General features: G+C 37.8%; 1 protein-coding gene across 2 annotated transcripts in view; it reads left to right on the top strand.

The window, feature by feature from the left end:
• Positions 1-24,148, top strand: part of SPACDR (sperm acrosome developmental regulator) — a 47,626-nt gene that overhangs the window by 1,771 nt on the left and 21,707 nt on the right. The window contains exon 4 of one of the 2 annotated variants that reach the window (XM_074225329.1): positions 458-23,143. The exons of the other annotated variant lie outside the window; for it this stretch is intronic. Within the exon in view, the coding sequence (XP_074081430.1) occupies positions 458-676 (219 nt within the window). The 3' untranslated portion in view covers positions 677-23,143. Of the gene's footprint in view, positions 1-457; positions 23,144-24,148 lie in introns of those variants that run through there. 2 annotated transcript variants of the gene reach the window in all.

Below are 24,148 nucleotides of genomic sequence, written 5' to 3'. Positions count from 1 at the left end.
TATTTGTGGGTACTTTTCTTGGTATTGATGAGGGGATCCTGTCATATATGACCTGGGCAAGTCAATCTTAGTTTACACAGTCCAGGAAAGTCATCCACTTTTTCCCCAACTCAAATATGAATATAACAATTTTCTTATTCTAATTAGCTATTTCCCCTCCCTATATCAAGATAACTGGGTAATACAGAGCCAGAGCCAGGGCCTGGAGTCAGGAAGAAATAAGTTCAAATCCAGCCTCAAATTGATTACTAGTTATGTGATTAATCTTTTTATCTCAGTTTCCTCCTCTGCAAAATGAGAATAATAGCACCTACCTTCAAGAATTGTTTTGAGGATCAAACGAGAATCATTGCACAGTACACATAGTTAAGCACTTTATAAACGTTTGCTATTAACAATAGTTGTTTCTTCCCAGGTTGTACTGCATTCCTTCTCCCCTTGTCTTTCTCCTGTACAGACTACTACTTCACAGCCTTCTTCACTGGGGCTTCCACACTATGTGGATTCGAAAGAGACAGAGATGCTGAGGGACCTCCATATGGTGCTTTGCACAATGAGGGAGCAGATCCAGGAGCTAGTCCGACGGCAGGAAAGACGGAGGCAGCGGCATTCCCCACCTCCAACCTGTACCTCATCAGCTCAAGGCTCAAAACAGGATGCCTATAGTCCCCTTTAGGGGACCCCATTCCCTCAGGAAACCCCCCTCCTTTTGTGGACCCTCTAACTCCTGTGAATGGGTGGCCTGATAGGCCCTTGACTGGAGGATCAGGGCAGCAGAACCGGGTTGGGGCATGAGCAGAGTTCTTCGATTTCTTTTCCTCTAGTGAGGAAGTCCAGGACTGGTCAGGAGTCCTGCAGATCCCTTGGGATGGGAGATAGATAGTACTTCACAATATATATTCAAATTAAATAGTGTCCTTAATTTAATGAGACATTGTTTCAGAGAGTCTAACCAAGGTTTTGTGGAAGGGCCCCACTGGGCAGGAGTAGGAGGAACCCTGGAGTTGCATCTTGTCAAGGTGAGGGCCCAGGTAGAGAAGGATGAGGTCGAGGGCCTGTCAGAGCTGCTGCTCTTTTCCCTAATAAGGTGGGAGTGGTGATATAAACAGTGGTCTTAGGGTGGGGCAAAAGGGGTATATGAGTCACCAAAGAAGAGGGGCTTGCTCTACAGTGGGGATCTTTCCCTAACCCAACTTCACCCCTTTATGCTAAAAAGTTTCTTAAATCCAGCTCTAGTGACTGCAGCTGAGATTTCTGAAAACTACAACCCCCAGCAGCCTTTATAACGACTGCATATTTGGATTGGAGGGGCAAGCTGAGGTATCTTTCACTTTTCCTTCAGACTCCTCTCTTCCCAATATCCTCACCCCTTTTAGTCGTTTTCTGCTGGTATAGGGCAGAAATTCTTCAGCAGCTGATGTTTTAAATCCTTCAGAGAGCCCTAGAAGTTCCCGCTGCATCTCTGTCTCTCCTAGTCTCTGTCTGCCTCTGCCATGTGTTGAGGGGGTTGGGGTGGAGGGGGTGGGGTGGAGGCAGTGTCTCTTTCTTTGTTTCTCTCCCACTTCATCTCCCCTGCTTTTTTAGTGAAGAGAATGTGATGAGGGTAGAAATGAAGGACTGAGAAACTGAGTAGGTTTAGTGGATACACCAGGAAGTCTGTGCATGAGGTAGAGAAGTTGAAAGGGATCATAGCCCATGGAACAGAAATGAACACTAGAACAGAGGGAATTTGACTATTTTTGGAGGGGAGGACACTCTGGGTTCCATCCCAGAGAAGTCAGTGTATGCTTGCATCTTTGTGTGGAGGCTGAGAAGCTAGAGAACTTGAGTTAGTAACCCTACTTAGAATGAAACTTTGAATTAAAACCATGGGACTTGGTCTCAAAAAAGAGACCCACCAAGTTATGGGAATATTGTAGCAAGGTTGGAAGAGGTGGAGAAATAGGAGCAGGTTACGGCCAATAAAAGGAGTGGTGCTCTTCTGAGATCTCTTAAGATTAATTGGGAAGGGGCCTTGAGTGTCTAAATATAAATCCTAAAAGAACGAAGATCTATCTGAGCTCTGAAAATAGGTCAGTTGCTATTTTAATCTTGACCAGTGAGAGGGCAGGGGCTAAGACTTAACCCACAATTGCAGAATGTGAAAGTAAAAAACCTCATCTAGCCCAACTCGTATACAAAAGGATACCCTTCTTCACACCCCCACCTCCACCTCCCACATTAACACAAAATTGATTATCCAGCCAGAAGGAGAACTTACCATCTACAAAGACAGCACATTCCACCTTTGGACAACTGTGATGTTTGGAAGTTTCCCCTGACGTCTAGTCAAAATTTGCCTCTTGCAATTTCCACTCAAAATACCTCTGGTTCTGCCCCTGAGGTCAAACAGAACAAGTCTAATTTCTCCTCCATTTGGAAGACCACTTGATAGACCTTCAGATAGTTGAATACCACTATCCTGCTCCTATTCTTTTTTTCTTTGACATTTTAACATTTTATTTGTTTTCCAATTATATACAATAGTAATATGTACCCATCATTTTTTACAAGGCTCTGAATTCTACAATTTTTCTCCCACCCTCTCTTCCCTCCCCCACCCACAGAAGGGTGTCAGATAGTCTCTACATTGTTTCCATGCCATACATTGATGTAAATTGAATGTGCTATAAGAGTAAATATAAGAATAAACATAAACCTCCCCACCTCAAGAAGATGAGAAACCTCAAGAATAGAGAGAGGGAAAAAAAATTGTACTTCAGTCTATGTTCAGATTTCAATGGCTCTGTCTCTGGGGTGAGTTGCTTTCTTTATCATAAGTCCACCAGAGAAGTTGCTTCAATAATTTTCCCTCAGTTGCTATTATTAGCTGTACCTCCACTCTATTTCTCTCCACTCTCATTTATTCTATTTTCTCTCTCCTTTCACCTGTGGCCCTGTCCAAAAGTGTGTTGAATCTGAGTACCCTCCCCCTTGATCTTCCCTCTCCTATCACCTATTTCCCCCCCTTCACTCCCCCTCATTACCCCTCATCCTGTCCCTTTCCTTCCATCCTTCTCCAGGGCAAGATAGATTTCCTATTGAGTGTGCATGTCATTTCCTTCCAGAGCCATTTCCAATGAGAATGAAGGCTCACTCATTCCCCCTTGCCCCACCCCCGCATTGAAAAAGCTTTTTCTTGACTACTTTACCACATCATACCATTATATTCCACTCCTTCCTATGTCCTGTCTATATATTCTCCTTCCAATGGCTCTTATAAATGAGAAAGTTCACATGAGTTATCAATATCTTCTTCCCATGCAGGAATCCACCAGTTCAACATCATCAAATTCCTCATAGTTAGTCCCTCTCTTCCACTCCCTCTATGGTTCACCAGAGTCCTGTACTTGGAGATCAAACTTTCTCATTAGGAAAGTTTGAAAGAACTGTTTCATTGAAAGACAATCTTTTCCCCTGAAAGAGGATGTTCCGTTTTTCTGGGTAGTTGATTCTCAGTTGTAAACCAAGATCTTTTGCCTTCCATAATATCATATTCAAATCCCTACAGCCCTTAATGTAGATGCTGCCAGATCCTATGTAATCCTGACTATGGAGCCTCGGTAGTTGAATTGTTTGTTCTGGCAGCTTTTAGAATTTTCTTTTTGATTTAGGAGTTTGGGGATTTGGCTATAATATTCCTGGAAGTTTTTCTTTTGGGATCTCTTTTAGGAGGTAACCAGTGAATTCTATTGATTTCTATTTTACCCTCAGCTTCTAGGATCTCAGGGCAATTTTGCTGTATTATTTCTTGAAAAATGAAGTCTAGGTTCTTCTAGTCGTGGCTTTCAAATAGCCCAATAATGTTTGAATTATTTCTCCTGGATCTGTTTTCAAGGTTGGTTGTGTTTCCAATGAGATATTTCACATTTTCTTCTAATTTTGGGGGTTTTTTTGGAAGAGTTTTATTTCTTCCTGATTTCTTGCAAAGTCATCAGCTTTCTTTAGTTCCATTCTGCATTTGAAGGAGTTATTTTCTTCAGAGAGCTTTTTTTATCTCCTTTTCCAGCTAGCCAATTCTGCTTTTTAAGGCATTCTTCTCATTTGCCTTTTGTTTTGCTTTTTCCATTGGGTCTAAATTGGTTTTTAACATTATTTTTGTCAGTATTATTTTTGTATATCTTTCACCAAGCTTTTGATTTGGTTTTCATGATTTTTAAGCATTGCTTTCATTTCTCCTCTCAGTCTTTACTCCACCTCCCTTATTTGCTTTTCAAAGTCTTTTTTGAGCTCATCCACAGTCTGAGCCCATTTTCTATTTCTCTTGGAGGTTTTAGATATGAAAGCTTCAACTTTGTCGGTCATCTGAGTATGTGTTTTGATCTTCCATGGTACTAAAGAAATTTTCTATGGTCAGATTCTTCTTTTTCTGTTGTTTACTCATTTCCTCAGTCCAAGACTAATTTACAGCACTTCCAAGGCTTTGGGGTTGTTTTTTTGGGGATACCCCACTGGGACCTTTATTCCTCCAAGGTCTTATGTTCTCTAACTTGTGCTTTGATATGTAGATGCAACCGCCACCCACCCACTGCCCTCTTCCCTCTGGTTATAAGGAAGGATCCAGCTTGGTTATTTAGTATGGAAGACCAAACTGCAATATCTGAGTGTAGGCAAACAGTAGAGTCCTACTGCAGGGAGACCAGTGAAATTTCGGCAGACTTCCTTTACTGTCTCTGCGGGTGCAGGCTGCTTTCTCCAGATTCTCACTCCAGATTCTGTGGCTGATGTTCCTCACTCCGCACTCATTCTGGTGGAGCAGAGTTCTCTCACCACCTCTTCAAGTTGTTGCTGGGGAGCTCTGGGCTGGGCTGCACTGTGCTACATTGTGTCCACGACTTTTTTTGCAACCCCTGGTCCTGGTGAAACAGGACCTTTCCCGTGAAACTTCTAAGTTAGCTTGGACTAGGAAAATGTATCACTCAGTCTTTCTGTGGGTTCTGGCTCTCTAAATTTTAGCTAGAGCCCTCATTTTTTCGATTCTTTGGAGTTTGGGGGGGGTAGGAGTTCCCAAGAAATGCTGCCTTCATGATGCCATCTTGGCTCTGCCCCACCCTTCTCCTATTCTTTCCCCCCACACTCTAGTTTTCTCTAGGGTAAACACTCTAATTCCTCCAGCCAATTTTCAAATGATCACATGACAACAAGACCCTCTTCATCATCTTGGTTTATCAGTGTCCTTTAACTAAGACACCCAGAAATGAGTATAAGACTCCAGATGAGGCCCAACAAGGGCAGATTGCAGTGGAACTATTAACTCTATTTCTGGAAGCTGTCTCTATTCAATACAAGATTACATTAGCTTTTTTTTCTTGACATCACATTTGTGAAGGTGATTTTCGTATACTCAAGTATGAGCTTTTCAATCAATACTTGTTGAAATTCATCATACTATCTCTAACCTGATACTCTAGTCTGTTGAACTTTTTGGATCCTTACTCTGGCATCCAAACTATCAGGGCTAATAATGCTAATAATAGCTAACATTTTCATAGCATCTATCTTACTCTTCTCAGCCTTGTATCACCTGCAAATCTCTGGCCTATACTGATGCCTATATCTAAGTTATAAAACTACTAACCAGCAGAGGACCAAATGGTTTTTCAGGGTTGTGTCAGTGAAGATATCCTGCCATATTGGCATAGTACTATTAAATGCAACCCTTTGAATCTGGCAGTTCTGAATGCACTATCATCTGAATGTATTATTTATAAACTATATTTCATAAGAATAATAAGAGAAACTATCAAGAGCTTTATTCTGTTCTAGCTAAACTATACCCATAGCAGTCCTTACGTGTACTAGTTTTAATTTGTTGAGGTGCAGCTAGAGTACCGGCTCTGGAGTCAGGAAGACCTGAGTTCAAATTTGATTTCAGATGCTTAATTACCTAGCTGTGTAACCTGGGGCAAGTCACTTAACCCCCTTGCCTTGCCAAAATAAAAAAAAAAAATTTTGTCCAAAAGAAGATAGTTTTCTAGCCATGACCTGTGTTTGATAAAATCATGGTTCTTTGTAATCACTTGTCTAAATTTTTGCCAACCAATTAATGAATGGTTCTAAAATTTTCCCAGGAATGAGAAGTTCACTGGCTTAAAGTTGCAAACCCTGTTTTCCTCTTCTCCCACCCCCAAATAAGAACTATTGCCCTTCTCCAATCTTATGCTGTTTCTCTTGTTCTCTGTGATCTTTCAACTATTACTGATCTTCCTCAGCAATAACATCTTTTAAGAAAGATTTTGTTTATTTTGAGTTTTAATATTTTTCCCCTAATCTTGCTTCCCTCCCCCACCCCCACCCCCACCCCCACAGAATGCAGTCTGTTAGTCTTTACATTGTTTGCATGGTATACATTGATCTAAGTTGAATGTGATGAGAGAGAAATCATATCCTTAAGGAAGAAACATATAGTATGAGATATAGCAGAATTACATAATAAGACAAATTTTTTTAAAAATTAAAGGTAATATTCTTTGGTTTTTGTTCAAACTCCCCCACCCTACACAATACAATCTGAATATACATTCAGATGTATGTTCTTCTATTATAAATATAAACAAGCAAAAAACCGCAAACTACTTCCTTTATTGGTTCTTCACTGTCCTGCTCCAGAAAGCTCATTATTAGAATAATTCTGTTATCCTTTTAAGAATTCATAAGCCTTGGTACCCCTTCTCATCACTACCCTCTGCCATTCTGGAGACTGACATGGCTGAAAACATTATGCTAAAAGCATGGGAGCTTGGACACAGCCTTGTTTCACTCCATTGGTGACTGGGAAATCTTGAGAGCATCATCCATTATCTAGAACCAGGGGAAGCATGCCAACATGAAATTGATGTAAGATACTAATGAACTTCTCTCGGAAACCACATTTTGACATACAATTTCCCATTAAACCCTCACAATGGGGTCAGATCTTCAAATGCTGGGGCAGCAAATTAGAGGAGTGGATAGAGCACTGGCCCTGTAATCAGGATCAGATCTACAAAAGTTGTATATAGACTTCCTGGTATTTTTTCTAGCATTGTTGGGTGGCAAACACCATATCAACTATTCCTCGACTCTTTCTGAAGCTACACTGGCTCTCAGGAAGGTGACCATCTTCCAAGTAAAGGATCCACCTATTGAGAAAGACTCTGGCAAGAATCTTACCAATGATTAAAAGAGAAATACCCTTATGATTATCACAGGACAATCTATTCCCTTGACCTTTATAGAGATGGATGATAGAGGTATCCTTGAATTTTGGGGGGATAACCTCTCAATGCCACGTAACCTGGAAAATTTCAATTACCTTTTGGTTGAGCAATGACCCTCCCAACTTGTAGATCTCAGTTGGGAAAGAATCAACATCAAATGCTTTGCCACTTGAAAGGAGCCTAATGGCATTCAAAACCACCTCTTCCGTTAGAACTCCAGCTAGAGACTGACTTCAACTTGAGGTAAACATTCAATGGCTTCTGCATTGATTGAAGAAGACTTGCTAAGATCTTGCCCCTATTGTTAATCAATGTGAATCCATCAGTACTGAGCAGATGATATATATCATAGGTCTTTGGTCCATAAATAACCTTAAGGGCATCATAAAAGCATTTTGGCTTGTTGCTATCTGCATAAAATTGAATTTCATCTGCCTTCTTACTGAGTGAAGAGTCCTGCATCTCTCTAAGCTTTGATTGTACTTTACTTTTGATGGAATTAAATGTTACCTTCTTAGAAATGGATGAACTATCCTGCTGGTAAACCCTGTGGAGTTCTCATTTTTCCATTTAGCAACCTCTGTATTTCTCCATCATTTTCATCAAACCAGTCTTGATGCTTTGGAGGTTTTTTACTCAGATAAGCAAATGCAGTGCTGAACACAGATCTCTGAAAACTGCCCACTCTTTTTCTGTTCTCCTGTTGTCATTGGTGCTGGCTCAGTTTTCACTTCAAGTTAGCAACAAACTCTCTGCTCAGAGAGACACTCTAGTTTTTGACATTATTTTTTTTTTTTTTAGATTTTTCAAGGCAATGGGGTTAAGTGGCTTGCCCAAGGCCACACAACTAGGTAATTGTCTGAGGTCGGATTTGAACCCAGGTACTCCTGACTCCAAGGCCAGTGCTCTATTCACTGTGCCACCTAGCCACCCCGACATTAATTCTTTTAGTAGTTATTTTGCCTTAGGGCTTTAGTTGAATGTAAATATTTAGCTTGGAGAGGATGAGTCTGTGATTAATTAGTCCAGTACTCTGCACCATATATTGCCTTTGTCACTCACATCCTAAGTATCTCTTCTCCTTACATTCACATAGTCAATTAGATGCTAATGTTTGTTAAGAGGGTGCATCCTGGAAGTTTTATTGCCTTTAGGTAAATGGAAAACAGTGCTTGTGATGAGAAGGCCAAGAGATGTTGAAGTCTTTAGCAGTAGGTGACCATTACCGTGTTTCCAACTCTGTTCCTCTCAAGGACTCCATGCCTTGTTTGGTAATCTAATCTTTCTCTAGCATTAAAGTCACCCAGAATTATAAGTTCATCCTCTTTTGGTATATTGATGATAAGGGTTTCCAGGTCTTCATAAAATTTTTCTTTAATTTTGACTTCATGGTAGGTGCATAATCACTGATGATGGTGGTGTGGTGTTTTCCTGAAAATGGAAATCTCATTGTCATGAGCCTATCATTCACTCCTTTTAGGCATTCAAGAATATTGGCTAGATTAGTTCTGATTGCAAAACCTACCCTAGCTTCACCATATTCCCCTTCATTGCAGTTACTTCAGAAAAATGTGTATCCAGCTCCAACCTCAGTAAACTGGCCTTCATTTACCAGCCTTGTTTCATTCAGGGCTGCTATTTGGATATGATACTTGCTGGGTTCTCTTGCAGCAAGAGCTGTTCATCTTTCAGGTCTATTGGATCTTCTGTTGTCTATGAATGTGCACATGTTCCATGCACTGATGGTGAGTGGAATCTTCTTTAAAGAAGTTTCTGAAGATTTTCTGTGTCTCAACCATACCATTACTGCCTGCTGCAGTAATCAGGCCAGGATTGGGTAATCAGACAATTTTCTAGCCCCTTCCTCACATCAGGTGGTGTGCAGTGCAATCCTTGAAAGGGTTGCTCAGTCACCCAGGGGCTTCAAATTTCACTGCTGCTTTCAGTAGGGAAGCAACCCTATGACCTGGTCCACCTGTGTACAGGGTTGTAACTACAGTTCCCAGTGTATCTGCACCTGCTGCTTCATCACTTGCCTGTTGCCATAGGACTTTGAGAAATGGTAAAGTATGAGTGATATCTTCTGATGCGTGCATAAGTTGGATTTAAGTGAGGTAGAGCATGAAATCATCTGCTTCATTCTTGCTTTCAAAGTCATCATGAAGGGGCGGCTAGGTGGCATAGTGGATAAAGCACTGGCCTTGGAGTCAGGAGTACCTGAGTTCAAATCCCATCTCAGACACTTAATAATTACCTAGCTGTGTGGCCTTGGGCAAGCCACTTAACCCCATTTGCCTTGCAAAAACCTAAAAAACAAAAACACAAAAAAACAAAGTCATCATGAAATAATTATGTAGCTGTTTGACCTTGCAAGTCACTTAACCCCATTGCCTGGCAAAAACAACACAAAACAAAAACAAAACAAAAAATAGTCAAGACAATTGGTGATGGCTCTAGATGCAGTGGATGATCTTGGTTTCTTCAATGTCTAACTAAGCTCTAAGTGCTTCACAACTGCCTTCAAGGCTGTTGGAACAAAGTGTTCTCATCTGCCCATTCCAGCAGTGGAATATTTCATATGCTTGGGAAAGACACCCCCCACAACTCACCGATGAGTTTGAGACTCCCTTGGTTACCCTCAACCTAGTTTAGCCCATCTGCCTAGTTTAACATCCCAACATTACTACAAAGAGTGCAATTATGATGGGCTGGGCATGTTGTTAGAATGCCAGAAGTGCGCTTGCCAAAAAGACTGTTTTATGGAGAACTCACTCAGGGCAAGAGCTCACAAGGGGGTCAGAAGATGTGATACTGGGACACCCTAAAAATCTCTCTCAGGAACTTTAGAATTGATTGTACAACATGGGAGACACTTAACACAGAACCACCCAGCATGGCGTGCCCTCATCAGTAAAGGTATTGAACTCTATGAGGAAGGCTGAATTGAAGCAGCTCAAAAGAAACTGACTTAAGTTTAGAGTACCCATCCCAGATATCCACTTGGAAAATTTGTGCCCAATCTGTGGTAGAGCATTCAGAGCTCATAATGGACTGATCAAATGTTTGTCTCAAATATAATGATGTCATTTTTTGTTTTCTTTGATAACAAAGGACAAGAACCAACCAACCATGAAATTTCCTACTGACTCTTTCCTTGGATCTTGTCTCCTATGAATCCCAAATAATATTTTTCTAAATTCATTGTACTTATAGTCAAATTTTCCTTAATTTCCTTTGAATTTTGCCAAATCTCTTCTCCTTAAATTCAAACTCTGACTTCACTAATCCAAGTACTTTCAATTCACCCTCCTTATGATGATGCTAATGATGTTTAAGTCTGCTATTTTCCAGTTCTTTCTCCAACTTTTTCCTACATAAACTAGAATTGAACCCTGAGTGTTGTAGGCTATTTCCTATCTGCTTCCCTGAGTAGAAGGATGGTCTAGACCCTGGTGAGACCCCATGAGTATCAAATCTTTTGGAAGATAACATATAAAGTCTAAGTTGTAATAGAAGTGATTGGTTTGTCTTCCTTAGTTTTGAACTCATTAATTGCTGCAACCCATCCCCACAGTCATTTATTCCTCTAACACTCCTATTATCTACCTCCCTATTGTACCTTGTCTCTCTTTTCTGCCTTTATACTGTCACTTTGTGACATCATCATGATCAACTTTATGAAGATAATTATCAAATCTCCTTATTTAGTCCTAACTTCTCTTTTGACATTCAGTCTTGCATGTTCAACTGTTTATTGGATAATAAATATCTGGATATGTTACAGACATTTTAAACTCAACATATGTCAAATTAAACTATCTCCCTGATCCCATTTAGAAATGTATCTCCATACCAACTCCATTTAACTCCATTTAATCATCATACTCCTATCACCTAGGCTCATTTACATGTACTCCTCAACTACTTTATCTAACACTACTTCATATCTATTCAGTTACCAACTCCTGCTGTTACTTTCATAACTTGTTTAATATGCACTTTTGTTTCCTCTCACACTTAATCACCCATCTTGTTGCAGATTTTCATAATCTTACCTCTGTCCTGGAGTCAGGAGGACCTAAGTTCAAATCTAGTCTCTATGACACTTAACACTAGCTGGGGCAAGTCTGATTACCTCACATTTCAGGGCCATCTCCACTTTTTCTGATCCATACCTGGCCACTGGACCCAAATGGCACTGGAGGAGAATGTGAGGCTGATGACTTAGCATATAGCTCTCCACCCCCCGCTCAAATCCAAATTACCTGCAGGTTGTGGCATCATCTCCTTGATGTCATGGTAGTCTCTGAGAACAAAGGACAAACATGATCATAATCATCACATCTGCACCCACTGCAATAACCTGCCTCAAATCTTTTCCCTATTCCAGCTTATCCACCATTCAATTGTGTAAGTAATCTTCTTAAAGTTCAGGTGACCTTGCTCCAATTATTAAATTTAAATAATTCCATATTACTTCCAGGATCAAATATAGAGTTTTCAGTTTGCCTTCTTAATAGGCCTTTTTCTATCTTTGCATTATTTTTATGCTTTACTCCATGTACTTGAAACTGGCCTTTCTGTTTTTCTCCTTACATGAGATATTTCATCTTTCCTCGCACAATATATATGTTTGTTGCAGTACTTTTTCAGTTTGCCTGGATTAATCAATGAATATGTATGGTGGATATAAGGTAAAACCATCGAGATAAGCCATTTTTAATGGGCAAGATTGTTTTTAATCAGAACTTCAAATTTTGAGATTTTGGATCCAATTAAGGCTTTTTTCTTTCCCTTAATTGGAAATTCCCTTAATTTGTTTGTAGAACATTTACTGAAAGAGAAGAGTCTTTAATTGGACAAAGAAACTCTAATGGGACCACCACAAAGGACTTGATGCATTGATGATAATAGTATCTAGGAAATAAAATAAATACCCTGAATGACAGCAGTTTTTCTTTCTTCCAGTGGAATTGTTTCCATTTTTAAGGAAATGTTCTTTCCCTGTAAATCTAACTTTAGAGTTCTGATTGTGTATATTGAGACAAATCTCAACACTGAGGTAAATGAGTCTTATCCTAGATGCATTTAGAACAACAATGTTGGAAATCTTTCAAAAGCTTTAATATGCTGGAACCAATGATTTCATTCATTGAATTCAATATAGTAAAATAGGCTCATATTGTTTTAGTTTTGAGGATATGGAGGATTTGTGGTCCAATTCCTTTATAAGGTATAAATTCTTTTATGTTTCAGCAGATGTAAATAAAGAAGAGTAGTAATCAGGGTCTCAATATAATAACTTTTGGGCAGCTAGGTGGTGCAGTGGATAGAGCACCAGCCCTGGAGTCAGTAGGACCTGAGTTCAAATTTGAGTTCAGACACATAATAATTGCCTAGATGTGTGACCTTGGGCAAGTCACTTAACCTAAAAAGAATTGTAAAAACTTTCATAAAAGATAAAATGATTTAATTAAAAGAGAGAAACTACATTGTGTCACCAATATTATTCTGCACTATTTTCTAAATATTTTCTAAATTAGAAATAGTAATAAGAGAAGAAAAGAGATAGGACTCAGTATTAAATGACATAATAAGTTATCTTTTTAAAGAGGACATGATATATTTGTCCTAACAATTCAACTAAAATAGTTTGTTAATAATTAAATTAATAATTTACAATAATTCTAGCAAAGCAGTTGAATTATAAAATAAGCCCATATCAATCATCAGCATTTTTTTATATTTTGTCAAGAAGTAGCAAGAAATACCCCATTTAAAATAATTGTAGACAGTATAAAGTCCTGTAAAAAAAAACCCTAGGAACTATGTGAACATAATTGTAAATAAATGGAGAAATATTAATGGTTCATGGATAGTCAAAACCAATAGAAAAAATGTCAATTTTACCTAACTAATCTTTCGTTGCCATACCTATTAAATTACTTAAAAATTACTTTACTGAGTTAGAAAAAACAACAAAGTTCATTTGGAAGAAAAAATGCTCAAACATTTCAAAGAAACAAATGAAGAAAAATATAAATACAGGAGATTTAGTTATACTTAACTTCAAGCTATAAGGCAGAAAAATATCTGATTAAGAAATAAATGGGGGCGTGGCTAGGTGGCACAGTGGATAAAGCACCAGCCCTGGAGTCAGGAGTACCTGGGTTCAAATCCGGTCTCAGATACTTAATAATTATCTAGCTGTGTGGCCTTGGGCAAGCCACGTAACCCCATTTGCCTTGCAAAAAAAAAATCTAAAAAAAAAAGAAATAAAGGGATAGATCAGTGAAACAGAATAGACATAGACAGTAGTAAAGGATTATAGTAATCTTGTATCTGATAAATATAAAGATTTAAGTTTTGGGGTTAAGAATTCACTTGGTAAAAATTATTGGGAAAGCAGTTTGGCAGAAATTGGGCATAGATCAGTATCTATATCTTCTTTGGGGGAGGGGTGGGAGTACCTTTGAAATACACTTTATTTTTTTAATTTAAAATTTTATTTTTCCCCAATAATAGGTAAAAACACATTTTAACATTTATTTTTTAAAAACTTGAATTTCTAATTCTCTGCCACTCTCTTTCCCCTTATTTAGAAGAAAAGCAAATGTATTTACATGCTAGTCATGTTATAAAGGAAAGCAGACAAATAAAATAAGAAAAAAAAAAGAAAGTAAAGATATTCTTTGATCTATATTCAAACTCTACCAGTTCTTATGGAGATGGATAGCATTTTTCATCCTAAGTTCTTCAGAATTGTCTTGGATCAATCATTGTATTGCTGAGTTATAGTATACAGTGTTCTCCTGTTCTGTATATTTCACTTGCATCAGTTCATGTAAGTCCAGGTTTTTCTAAGAGCATTCTGCTTGTCCTTTCTGACAGTACAATTGTATTCCATCACAATTATATACAACAACTTGTTCACCATAGTTGTTGGATATCCTCTCAATTTCCAAATATTTGCCAGCATTAAAAAAAAAAACTATAAATAATTTTGTGCACATTTTTTCTCTTTTATCTCAGATTTTCAGAGATATGAGCATTTTTATTACTTTTTTTTCACAAATAAACTGGCAAAATAGTTGTTCCTGTGGGTTAATCAAACAGACCAAATTCATATCTTCATCAGATTCCTCAGACTCTTCCTTGGCTTCCATCTTGACTGGAGCTGCAGCAGCCACTGCAAAGGCTAAAGGGTGGATCATGAAGGCCTTCACCTTTTCAGCAAATGGGAAACTGTACTCAGTCTCCACAGCTACAGCCAAGGCCTGCTTGTACCCATTGATGATTGAGTGGGGCACTGATGCAACAGTTGGGTAGCCAGTCTGCAGACAGATGCTGCCAGCGTTACAGACACCCTCTAAGAAGAGAAGGTGCAAGGTCTCCTCTGTGATGTCTAGTACTTAGGGGTTATAGATACTGCCATTGTCAAATACCTGCTGAATGATCAGTCCAAAGGAGAACGGGGAGATATTCAGCATATTCAACAAGGTGGCCTTGCTGGATCCCACCTTGTCTCCAGTCTTTTAAAAATTTTATTTATTTAAGGCAATGAAGTTAAGTGACTTGCCCAAGGTCACACAGCTAGGCAATTATTGTCTGAGTCCAGATTTGAATTCAGGTCCTCCCGAGTCTAGGACCTGGTACTCTATCCACTGTGCTCCTAGCTGCCTCCTGTCTCTGGTCTTAACCGCACATCACCCAAAATTTCAATAGTGCCCCTAGAAATCTTGGTGGTGATACCCAGAGCCTAGAAGAAGGAAGTCTTCTCAGGATCCAGACCAGTGTTCTGGGCTGGCACCATGACAAATGGGGCAATGGCCCTAGCACAGGCAGTGGCTGGCACCTTATTGTCCAGAAGCATATCCTTAATCTCAGTCAGAACTTCTCTGGTAAGCACAAAGCCCCGGATATGAGGCAGCAGTTTCTCCAGGGGCAGGGTTATTCTCCAGATGACCATGAATGGCGCATCATAGTGTTTATTCCCATCAGCACTACAGCCTTCCCATGGAGGGACATCTGAATCTGCTGCATCTGCTTAGAACCCACATTGTCTGCTCCCACAATGAAGCATTTTGGATAATCATCCAAAAACTGGATGATCTTGAGGAAATAATTGGATTTCCAGGTAGCCCTGTCTTCCCTGGGCATCTCAAAGATGCTTCGGAGATTGCCACTCGGGGGTTTAAAGACAATGTCACTCACACAAGGATGCCTGGAGAGTGTGTCCTTCATTTTCAAACAACACAATATCAGGGAGGTGATACCACGACAAGCACATGAGTTGGATTTGAGTGGGTGGGGGGTGTGCATGCAAAGTCACCAGCCTCACTTTCTCCTCCAGAGTCATCTGGGTCCAGTGGCCAGATATGAATCACATATGACTGGAGATGGCCCTGGATGTTAGGCAAACAGGGTTAAGTGACTTGCCCAAGGTGTCACAGCTAGAAAGAGTGTCTGAGGCTGGATTGGAACTCCTGTCCTACTGACTCCAAGATCAGTGCTCTAGCAAAAAGAAGTTTTAAAAAATGAATATAGTATGTTTTTCTCTACATTCAGACTTCATAGTTTTTCTCTGGATGTGGAGGGCATTTTCCTTCACAAGTTTTTTAGAATTGTTCTTGATTGTTGAATTTCTTAGAGGAGCTAAGTCCATCATAGTTGATCACACAATGTTGTTGTTAATGAGTACAATGTTCTCCTGGTTCTAGAGCGTTTTTTTAAAAATATGACTATAGATAGTTTTGATTATCTAAAAATTGCCTGTTTGACCATTTTTTAACTGAGGAATGGCTCTTATTTCTATAAATTTGACTCATATTTGAGAATTGAGACTTTACTTGGAGCAACTCTGGAAATTTCTTTTTATAGTTGATTACTATGTATTTCACTCTATTCTATGTTACCCTTGTTTATCCTTCTCTGTCTCTGTGTGTCTGTCTATGCTTGTAATTTTTCTTTTTGACCTGAGAGCTTTGGAATTTGGCTATAATATTTCTGGGAGTTAGAATCTTTTTCAAGAGGTGATTGGTGGATTCTTTAAATTTTTATTTTACTATCTGGTTCTAGGACATCAATGCAGTTTTCCTTTCAACCTGTCTTTTTTCAAAAGGATTTTGCCTCAGACATTACCTCCCTAGTCTACCTGGCTTTCTATCAACCAACCTCCTGTTATTCCCTTCCACCTATTTTCCTTTGAGCAATTTCTATATACAATTTAGTGTGTATATTATTCTGGCTTTGAGTCAATTCCAGTGAGATTAATGTTCAAATGCTCACCTTACCTCTCCCCTCTTCACCTGCATTGTAAAAGCTCTTCTTTGCCTCTTTCATGTTAGAGAATTTACCTTGTTCTACCTCTCCCCTTTCCTTACTTCCAGTGCATTCCTCTTTCGCATCCACTAATTTAATTTTTAATATAATTTTCTTCTAATATTTAATTCACACCCATGTCTTCTATGTATTCTAACTGTTCTAATAATGAAAAAATGTTTAAAAGTTCAAGTATCATTTTCCCATGTAGGAAAATTAAATGTTTAACCTTATTGAATGCCTTATGATTTTACTTTCCTGCTTACCTTTTTTTAAACTTCTCTTGAGTCTTGTATTTGAAAGGTTAAATTTTCTATTCAGCTCTGGTTTTTTCATTAGGAAAGTTTGAAAGTCCACTATTTCAATGAATATTCATTTTTTCCCTGAAGGATTATATTCACTTTTCCTAAGTAGGTGATTCTTGGTTATACTGCTAGCCTTCTAGAATATAATATTCCAAACCCTCAGATCCTTTAATATAGAAACTGCTAAATCTTGTTTTATTCTGACTGTGGCTCCACAATATTTGAATTGTTTCTTTTTGGCTACATGCAATATTTTCTCCTTGATATAGAGCTCTGGAATGTGACTATAACATTCCTGGGAGTTTTCATTTTGTGGTCTCTTTCAGGAGGAGATTGGTGGATTCTTTCAAGTTTTATTTTACCCTCTGGCTCTAGATATTAGGTCAGTTTTCTTTGAAATTTTCTTAAGGGGCAGCTAGGTGGTGCAGTGGATAAAGTACTGGCCCTGGAGTCAGGAGTACCTGGGTTCAAATCCAGTCTCAGACACTTTAATTACCTAGCTGTGTGGCCTTGGGCAAGCTACTTAACCCCATTTGCCTTGCAAAAACTTAAAAAAAACCCCAAAACAAAAAAAACTTCTTAAAAGATGATATCTAAGATATTTTTTGATCACAACTTAAATTCTTAAATTATTTCTCTCAGATCAATTTTCCATTTTTTTTTGAGATATTTCACATTTCCTCCTTTATTTTCATTCTTTGGATTTTGTTTTATGGTTTCTTGCTATCTCATAAAGGAATTATTTTCTTCAGTGAGCTTTTGTACCCATTTCACCACTTCTGCTTTTTAAGGAGTTCTTTTCTTCAGTTAATTTTTCCCCCTCTTTTTTTATTTGGCCATTTCTTTTCAAGCCATTCTTCTTTCCATTGGATTTTTGTGCCTCTTTTGCTATATGGCCCATACTGTTTTTTATTTATCAATTTTTTTTTTTTGCAAGGCAAACGGGGTTAAGTGGCTTGCCCAAGGCCACACAGCTAGGTAATTATTAAGTGTCTGAGACTGGATTTGAACCCAGGTACTCCTGACTCCAGTTTGGTGCTTTATCCACTACAGCCACCTAGCTGCCCCTCCCTTACTGTTTTTTAAGGCATTATATTCTTTAGTATTTTCTTTTGCTTCCTTTACCAAGCTGTTAACTTTTTGTTATGATTTTCTTGCATCATTCTCAGTCCCCTCTGCCAGATTTTCCTCTATCTTTCTCATTGATTTTAAAAATTCTTTTTGAACTCTTTCAATTAATGTTTTCTTTGAGACTTTAAAAAATTATTTTTCCAAATACATTCAAAGATAATTTGCAACAAACTTTTTTTGGTAAGGTTTTTAAGTTTCACATTTTTCTCTTTTTCTTTTTTCTCTCCTTCCCCTCTCCCCTTGACAGAAAGCAATCTAATATAGGTTATACATGTATTGTTGAGGGCCAGCTCCTGGGAGTGATTTACACATATCTTTGGTGACCCTGTCCATCAGAGATATGTATGTATTATTTCTCATATGGATTTGTTACCTCTCCAGTAAACCCTGACTTGGGAAAATCTGTGGCTCCAGAGGCAATTGTAAAGGCTTTTCTGATAGAGAAGTAAGCAGATTTCTAAGAACAAATATTGTAAATTTACCCAGGAAATTGTGAAACTGTGTCTCCTTTAACTGGTCATTCCTGAGATAAGTTTTTGTTATAAAAAGTCTGAGTTTCCAAAAATAAATATAGCAGATTCTTTCATCACAACCTTGCATGTGTGTGTGTGTGTGTGTGTGTGTGTGTGTGTGTGTGTGTGTACATCTCTACTGGACCTGACTCTCCTTTAATGTCCAGACTAACACCAGAGTTATCACAGGCGGTGATGTATAACTTTCACAATCATATTGTGAAAGATTAATCAAATCAAAAAAGGGAAAAACATTAGAGGGAAAAAACATAATATATATGTTTTATATATACTTTTCTTGGGCAAAGAAACCCTAATGAACCTTAAAAGTGTCTGTGTGTGTGTCTGTATATATACACACACTTTTAAAAATTGAAGTTAATAAACTTTGATCTGAATTTTAACCTCTATATTTATTCTCTGGATATGGATAGTATTTTCCATCTCAAATCTTTTAGAATTCTCTTGATTATTGTACTTCTGAATTGAGTAAGTTCATCATAGTTGACTATCACACAGTGCTGTGGTATGTACAATGTTCTTCTGATTCCGTTTTGAGGCTTTTTATAAAGCAGTTTTGACTTTGTAGTCTTCTGAGTTTGTGTTTTGAGCTTACTTGTCACCATAAAAACTAAAAAAGTACATAGAGAACAAAAGAAAGGAAGTTGAATAGTTTTGAAAAAATGTGAAATATTTATTACATAGTTTTTTAAAAAAGGAAACAATCTGAGATAAAATGTATGTTTTCATAATTAAATAAACTATGTTCTGCTATGTACATTTTGCTTGTGTTTCATCTGTGCTCTATGGACTGGGACTGAGGTCATTACATAGAAAGCAAGGAGATCTTAAAATGAATCTTCAAGATTCTTTACCCAAAATAACCATAACAAATCTGTTTTTAGTGAAGAGCAAACTGGAAGAGATATAGGCACTTCAATCAAGAAGACAATACTAATGTTATGAAAAAAAAAACTGTCCTGCTTTTATTGGAGTACTTTTCAATTTGTTTTAATGAAGTCATGAGTATTTATTTCTGATATAAGGGGAAACCATTTATTAGGAGATGAGTCTTATTAGACAAGATTGATAAATTCAGTCAAGACTCATTTTATTTTATAAAATCCAAACATTACATCTAAACTGTTCCAGTATTCCTCCTTAAAAAAAAGAGAAAATGATAAAATAAATTAATTCCAATAAAAAAGTTGTAGTGAAAAGGTCGTAGTGAATATTAGTTTATCTTGACCTTTCTGTTTTAAGTATTCATTTTCTTGACTGAACTTAATAAATATGAACACTTCAATAAATAAGAGAAAGGAAACTTTTCTCTTTCCCTTAATTGGCAGGAAAGATTTCATTTTGTGAAACATTTAATTAAAAGGAAGAACCTTTTCTTGGGCAAAAAAAAAAAACCCTAGTGAACCTTAAAGGACTTGATATAGTAGTGTGAATCTAGGAAGTCAAATAGATGCCCTGAATGACAGCAGACTTTCTGTTTTCTGTGGAATCATTTCTATTCCAAAAAAGAAATTTCTCCTTATAAATCTCTGGTCCAGTTTTAGACCCAGGTAAGATACTGAAATTTCAGTCATTTTCTTTTTTCTTCTTTTGGTTTTTGTAAGACAATGGAGTTAAATGACTTGCTCAAGGTCACACAGCTAAGTAATATTAGGTGTCTGATGTCAGACTTGAACTCAGGTCCTCCTGACTCCAGGACCAGTGCTCTAACCACTGCACCACCTAGTTGCGCCCCCCCCCCCCATTCAATTTCAATGAGGTAAATGCCAACATGGGGAAATTTGAACTTCAATCTAAATGTCAAAAAATAGCCTATAAGAACATTGCATCCAGGGCCATCTTCAGTTGTTCTGATCTTTGTCTTGCTACTGAACCGAGATGACTCCTGAGACGGCGTAAAGCTGTTGACTTTGCACAGCCCTCTTTTAAATCTAATTCCCTTGCAAATCTTGGTATCACTTTCCTGATGTCATGATCCTCTTCAAGAAGGAAGGATAAGGGACAGCTAGGTGGCGCAGTGTATAGAGCACCAGCCCTGGAGTCAGGAGTACCTGAGTTCAAATCTGGCCTTAGACACTTAATAATTACCTAGTTGTATGGCCTTGGGCAAGCCATTTAACCCCATTGCCATGGAAAAAAAACTTAAAAAAAAGGATAAACAACAACCTGTGAGGGGTAGGAGCTTGCCCCACTGAGGACCATTTCTAGTTGCACAATGCAACTCCTTCCTTCCTTCCTTCCTTCCTTCCTTCCTTCCTTCCTTCCTTCCTTCCTTCCTTCCTTCCTTCCTTCCTTCCTGTTGGATCCAGGCCTGAGTTTCATTTTTGCCCAGTAGAGTCCTATTTATTATCCTGTCCTAAGGACACAAATCCTAACCTCCATAGAAACGGAAAACACTTCCAGGGTGGAGACAAGATGGTGGTGTGAAGCTCCAACTTATTCCTGGAGCTTTTCCCTCCCAAAGATAAATGAAGCCTCTACTCTGACATTCAAACTACAGATCCCTAGGAGCAGAGCTAAAACAGCAAAAAATGAACAAAAAAACTAAAAAGAGTGCTCATTATAGAAAACTACAGACAAAGATGACAGCAATGCCATGAAGCAGTGAGAAATCACTCACAGGGGAAGTATCAAAACAGTATAAATTGGACTCAAATACAAAAGCTCATCAAAAAGTTTAAAAAAGAATTTAAAAATCAAAGAAAAGAGAAGAAGAAAAAATGGAAAAAAGAAATGAGAGTCATACAGGAAAATTAAGAAAAATTGTCCAAAGTAAAAATTAACCAAATGGAAAAGGAGAAACAAAAGCTAATTGTAGAAAATAAAACCCCCAATATTAGAATTGAACAAATAGAAACCAATGAATTTACAAGCCCACAAGATTATATCAAACAAAATAAAAAGGCTGAAAAAAATTGTAGAAAATGTAACTTTTAGAGAATATGAATGACCGGGAAAATAGATCCAGGAGAGACAATCTACAAATATCAGACTACCAGAAAGCCTAGATAAACAAAAAGAACCTGGAAAACATCATGCAGGAAATTATAAGGGAAATCTACAAGAACAAGATAACTATAACCATTGAAAGAATCCATAGAACCTCTCCAGAAAGAGACCCAAGGGATGTAATAGCCAAATTCCAGACCTCTCAAATGAAGGGGAGAATATTGCAAGCAGCAAAAAAGAAAACAACTCAAATATAAAGGAAACAGAATCAAACTCACACAGGACCTATCAGTCTCAATATTGAAGGATTAGAAGACCTAGAATAGCATATTTTGGAAAGCAAAGGACCTGGGATTACAACCCAGAATGTATTACCCTGCAAAATTCACCATATACTATTAGGGAAACAGATGGATGTTCAACAAAATAGAGGACTTCCAGAATTTCCTGACACAAAGACCAGAACTGAACAGATACAATAAACCAAATATACAACTCAAGAGTTGCATAAAAAAAGGAAAATGAAAGAGGGAAGGAAAAAACAAAATAAAACAAAACAAATGTTGGTCAAAACTATCAGATTGTATACAACCCTAAAAAGGAAAATATAACACTTCTAATTCTTTAGAAATTTATTTCTCTTAGGATAATTTAAGGATAGAATATAATCAAAGAGAATGAACCTCAAGGATATGGGTATAATTGGCCCTTATCTTTCAATTAAAGAGGTCCAAGGTGACATCACTCTGTTTGAGACAAAAAGCCCTGAAGAAAAGCGGGAGTGTTAACTTTAAACTTAAGTGTCTCATTATACTTTGGCTCACTTAAATCACAGGATGCTTAGCACCTTGTCTAATGAAGCATCATAAACTGCAGGGACCTGAGCCAGTTTCTCTGTAACTTACCATCATTTTTAAAGTTCTCAGGTGAGACCTCCAGAACCTCCCAGTACTTAGAGCCATTTAAGCATCATAAACTGGGAGGACCCGAGTCAGTGTCTCTATAATTTATAATCATTTGTAAAGTTCTCAGAGCTTCCCAGGACTTAGAGATTTTTAAGATTCTTACCTTTACTTGGATCAGAGTTTGACTTAACCTGGGGGGGGGGGGGTAAAGTGTGAAAGAAAAATAGGCCTGGGAGAGGGCACAAATAGTTCAAGAAATGACATGGTTTTGGATGATACTTTGTCTCCTGAGAAGGCCTGTGTGTACTTCAAAGATACTTGAAAAGGGGGTAAGGTAAAAAATGATTATAATTTGATGCAATTTGAGTCAATGCTGCTTATCAAGCAATCAAGTAAACAATTTAGGATGATATCTTAATAATAATATGAGTTTATCAAGCAATCAAATTGTGATTGATGATATCAGAGTAATAATAGGACAATAAATGACACCAAGGGAAGAGGCACAAAGATTTATAATTTTAAAGGGAAAGAAGGGACAATGTGAATACTGAGTAAATTCTATACAATAGATTTAGCCTAGTGAGGGAATAAGATACATTCCTACTTGGATTTATTTATCTAACTTAATCTATAGGGAAGGGGGGGGACTGGCAAAGGGAAAGATAAGGGAAGAAGGCACTGATAAGAGGGAAGGGAAGGTATAAGTGAAAATAAACTTAAATTTTTAAAAGAAAAGTCAAAGGGGAAAGGTAGTAAAATTTTGGTGAGGGGAAATAAGAGAAAAGGAAAGAGAAAAATATAAATGGAGAAAGATAGCATGGAGGGAAATAAAGAATTAGTAATCTTAACTGTAAATGTGAATACGATAAACTGTCCCATAAAACAGAAGTGGTTTGCAGAATGGATTAAAAAAACAGAATCCTACAATATGTTTACAAGAAACACATTTGAGGCAGAGAGATACACACAGGGGAAAGGTAAAAGGTTGGAGCAAGATATATTATGCCTCAGCTGAAGAAAAAAAATCTGGTGTAACGGTCCTAATCTCAGACAAAGTAAAAGCAAAAATCTCATTAAAAGGGACATCTTCTTAAAAGGTACCATTGGAAATGAAGCTATATCATTACTAAACATGTATGTACCTAGTGGTATAGCATCCAAATTCCTACAGGAAAAGCTGAGTGAATTACAGGGAGACATAGACAGCAAAACTTTAATAATAGGAGACCTCAATCTCCCTCTCTCAGAACTAGATAAAATCTAACAACAAAATAAACATGAAGGAAGTTAAGAAGGTGAATGAAATCTTGGAAAACTTAGATATGATAGACCTCTGGAGAAAACTTAATGGGGATAGAAAAGAATATACCTTTTGCTCAGCAGTGCATGATACCTTCACCAAAACTAGCCATGTACTAGGGCACCAAAACCTTATAATCAAACACAGAAAGGCACAAATAATAAATACACACTTCTCAGACCATGATCCAATAAAAATTACATGTGATAAAAGGTTAGGGAAATATAAACCAAGAACCAGTTGGAAATTAAATAACTTTATCTTAAACAATGGGTGAATCAATCAGCAAATAATAGAAACAATAATTATAGGGCTTTTTTTTTAGCAAGGCAAATGGGATTAAGTGGCTTGCCCAAGGCCACACAGCTAGGTAATTTTTAAGTGCCTGAGACCGGATTTGAACCCAGGTACTCCTGACTCCAAGGCCCATGCTTTATCCACTATGCCACCTAGCCACCCCAGA

This window comes from Macrotis lagotis, chromosome 2, assembly GCF_037893015.1.
Source record: "Macrotis lagotis isolate mMagLag1 chromosome 2, bilby.v1.9.chrom.fasta, whole genome shotgun sequence".
In the NCBI taxonomy this organism is placed as follows: Eukaryota; Metazoa; Chordata; class Mammalia; order Peramelemorphia; family Peramelidae; genus Macrotis; species Macrotis lagotis.
Note: the sequence above shows the minus strand (reverse complement) of the source record. Positions and strands in the feature narration are given on the sequence as shown.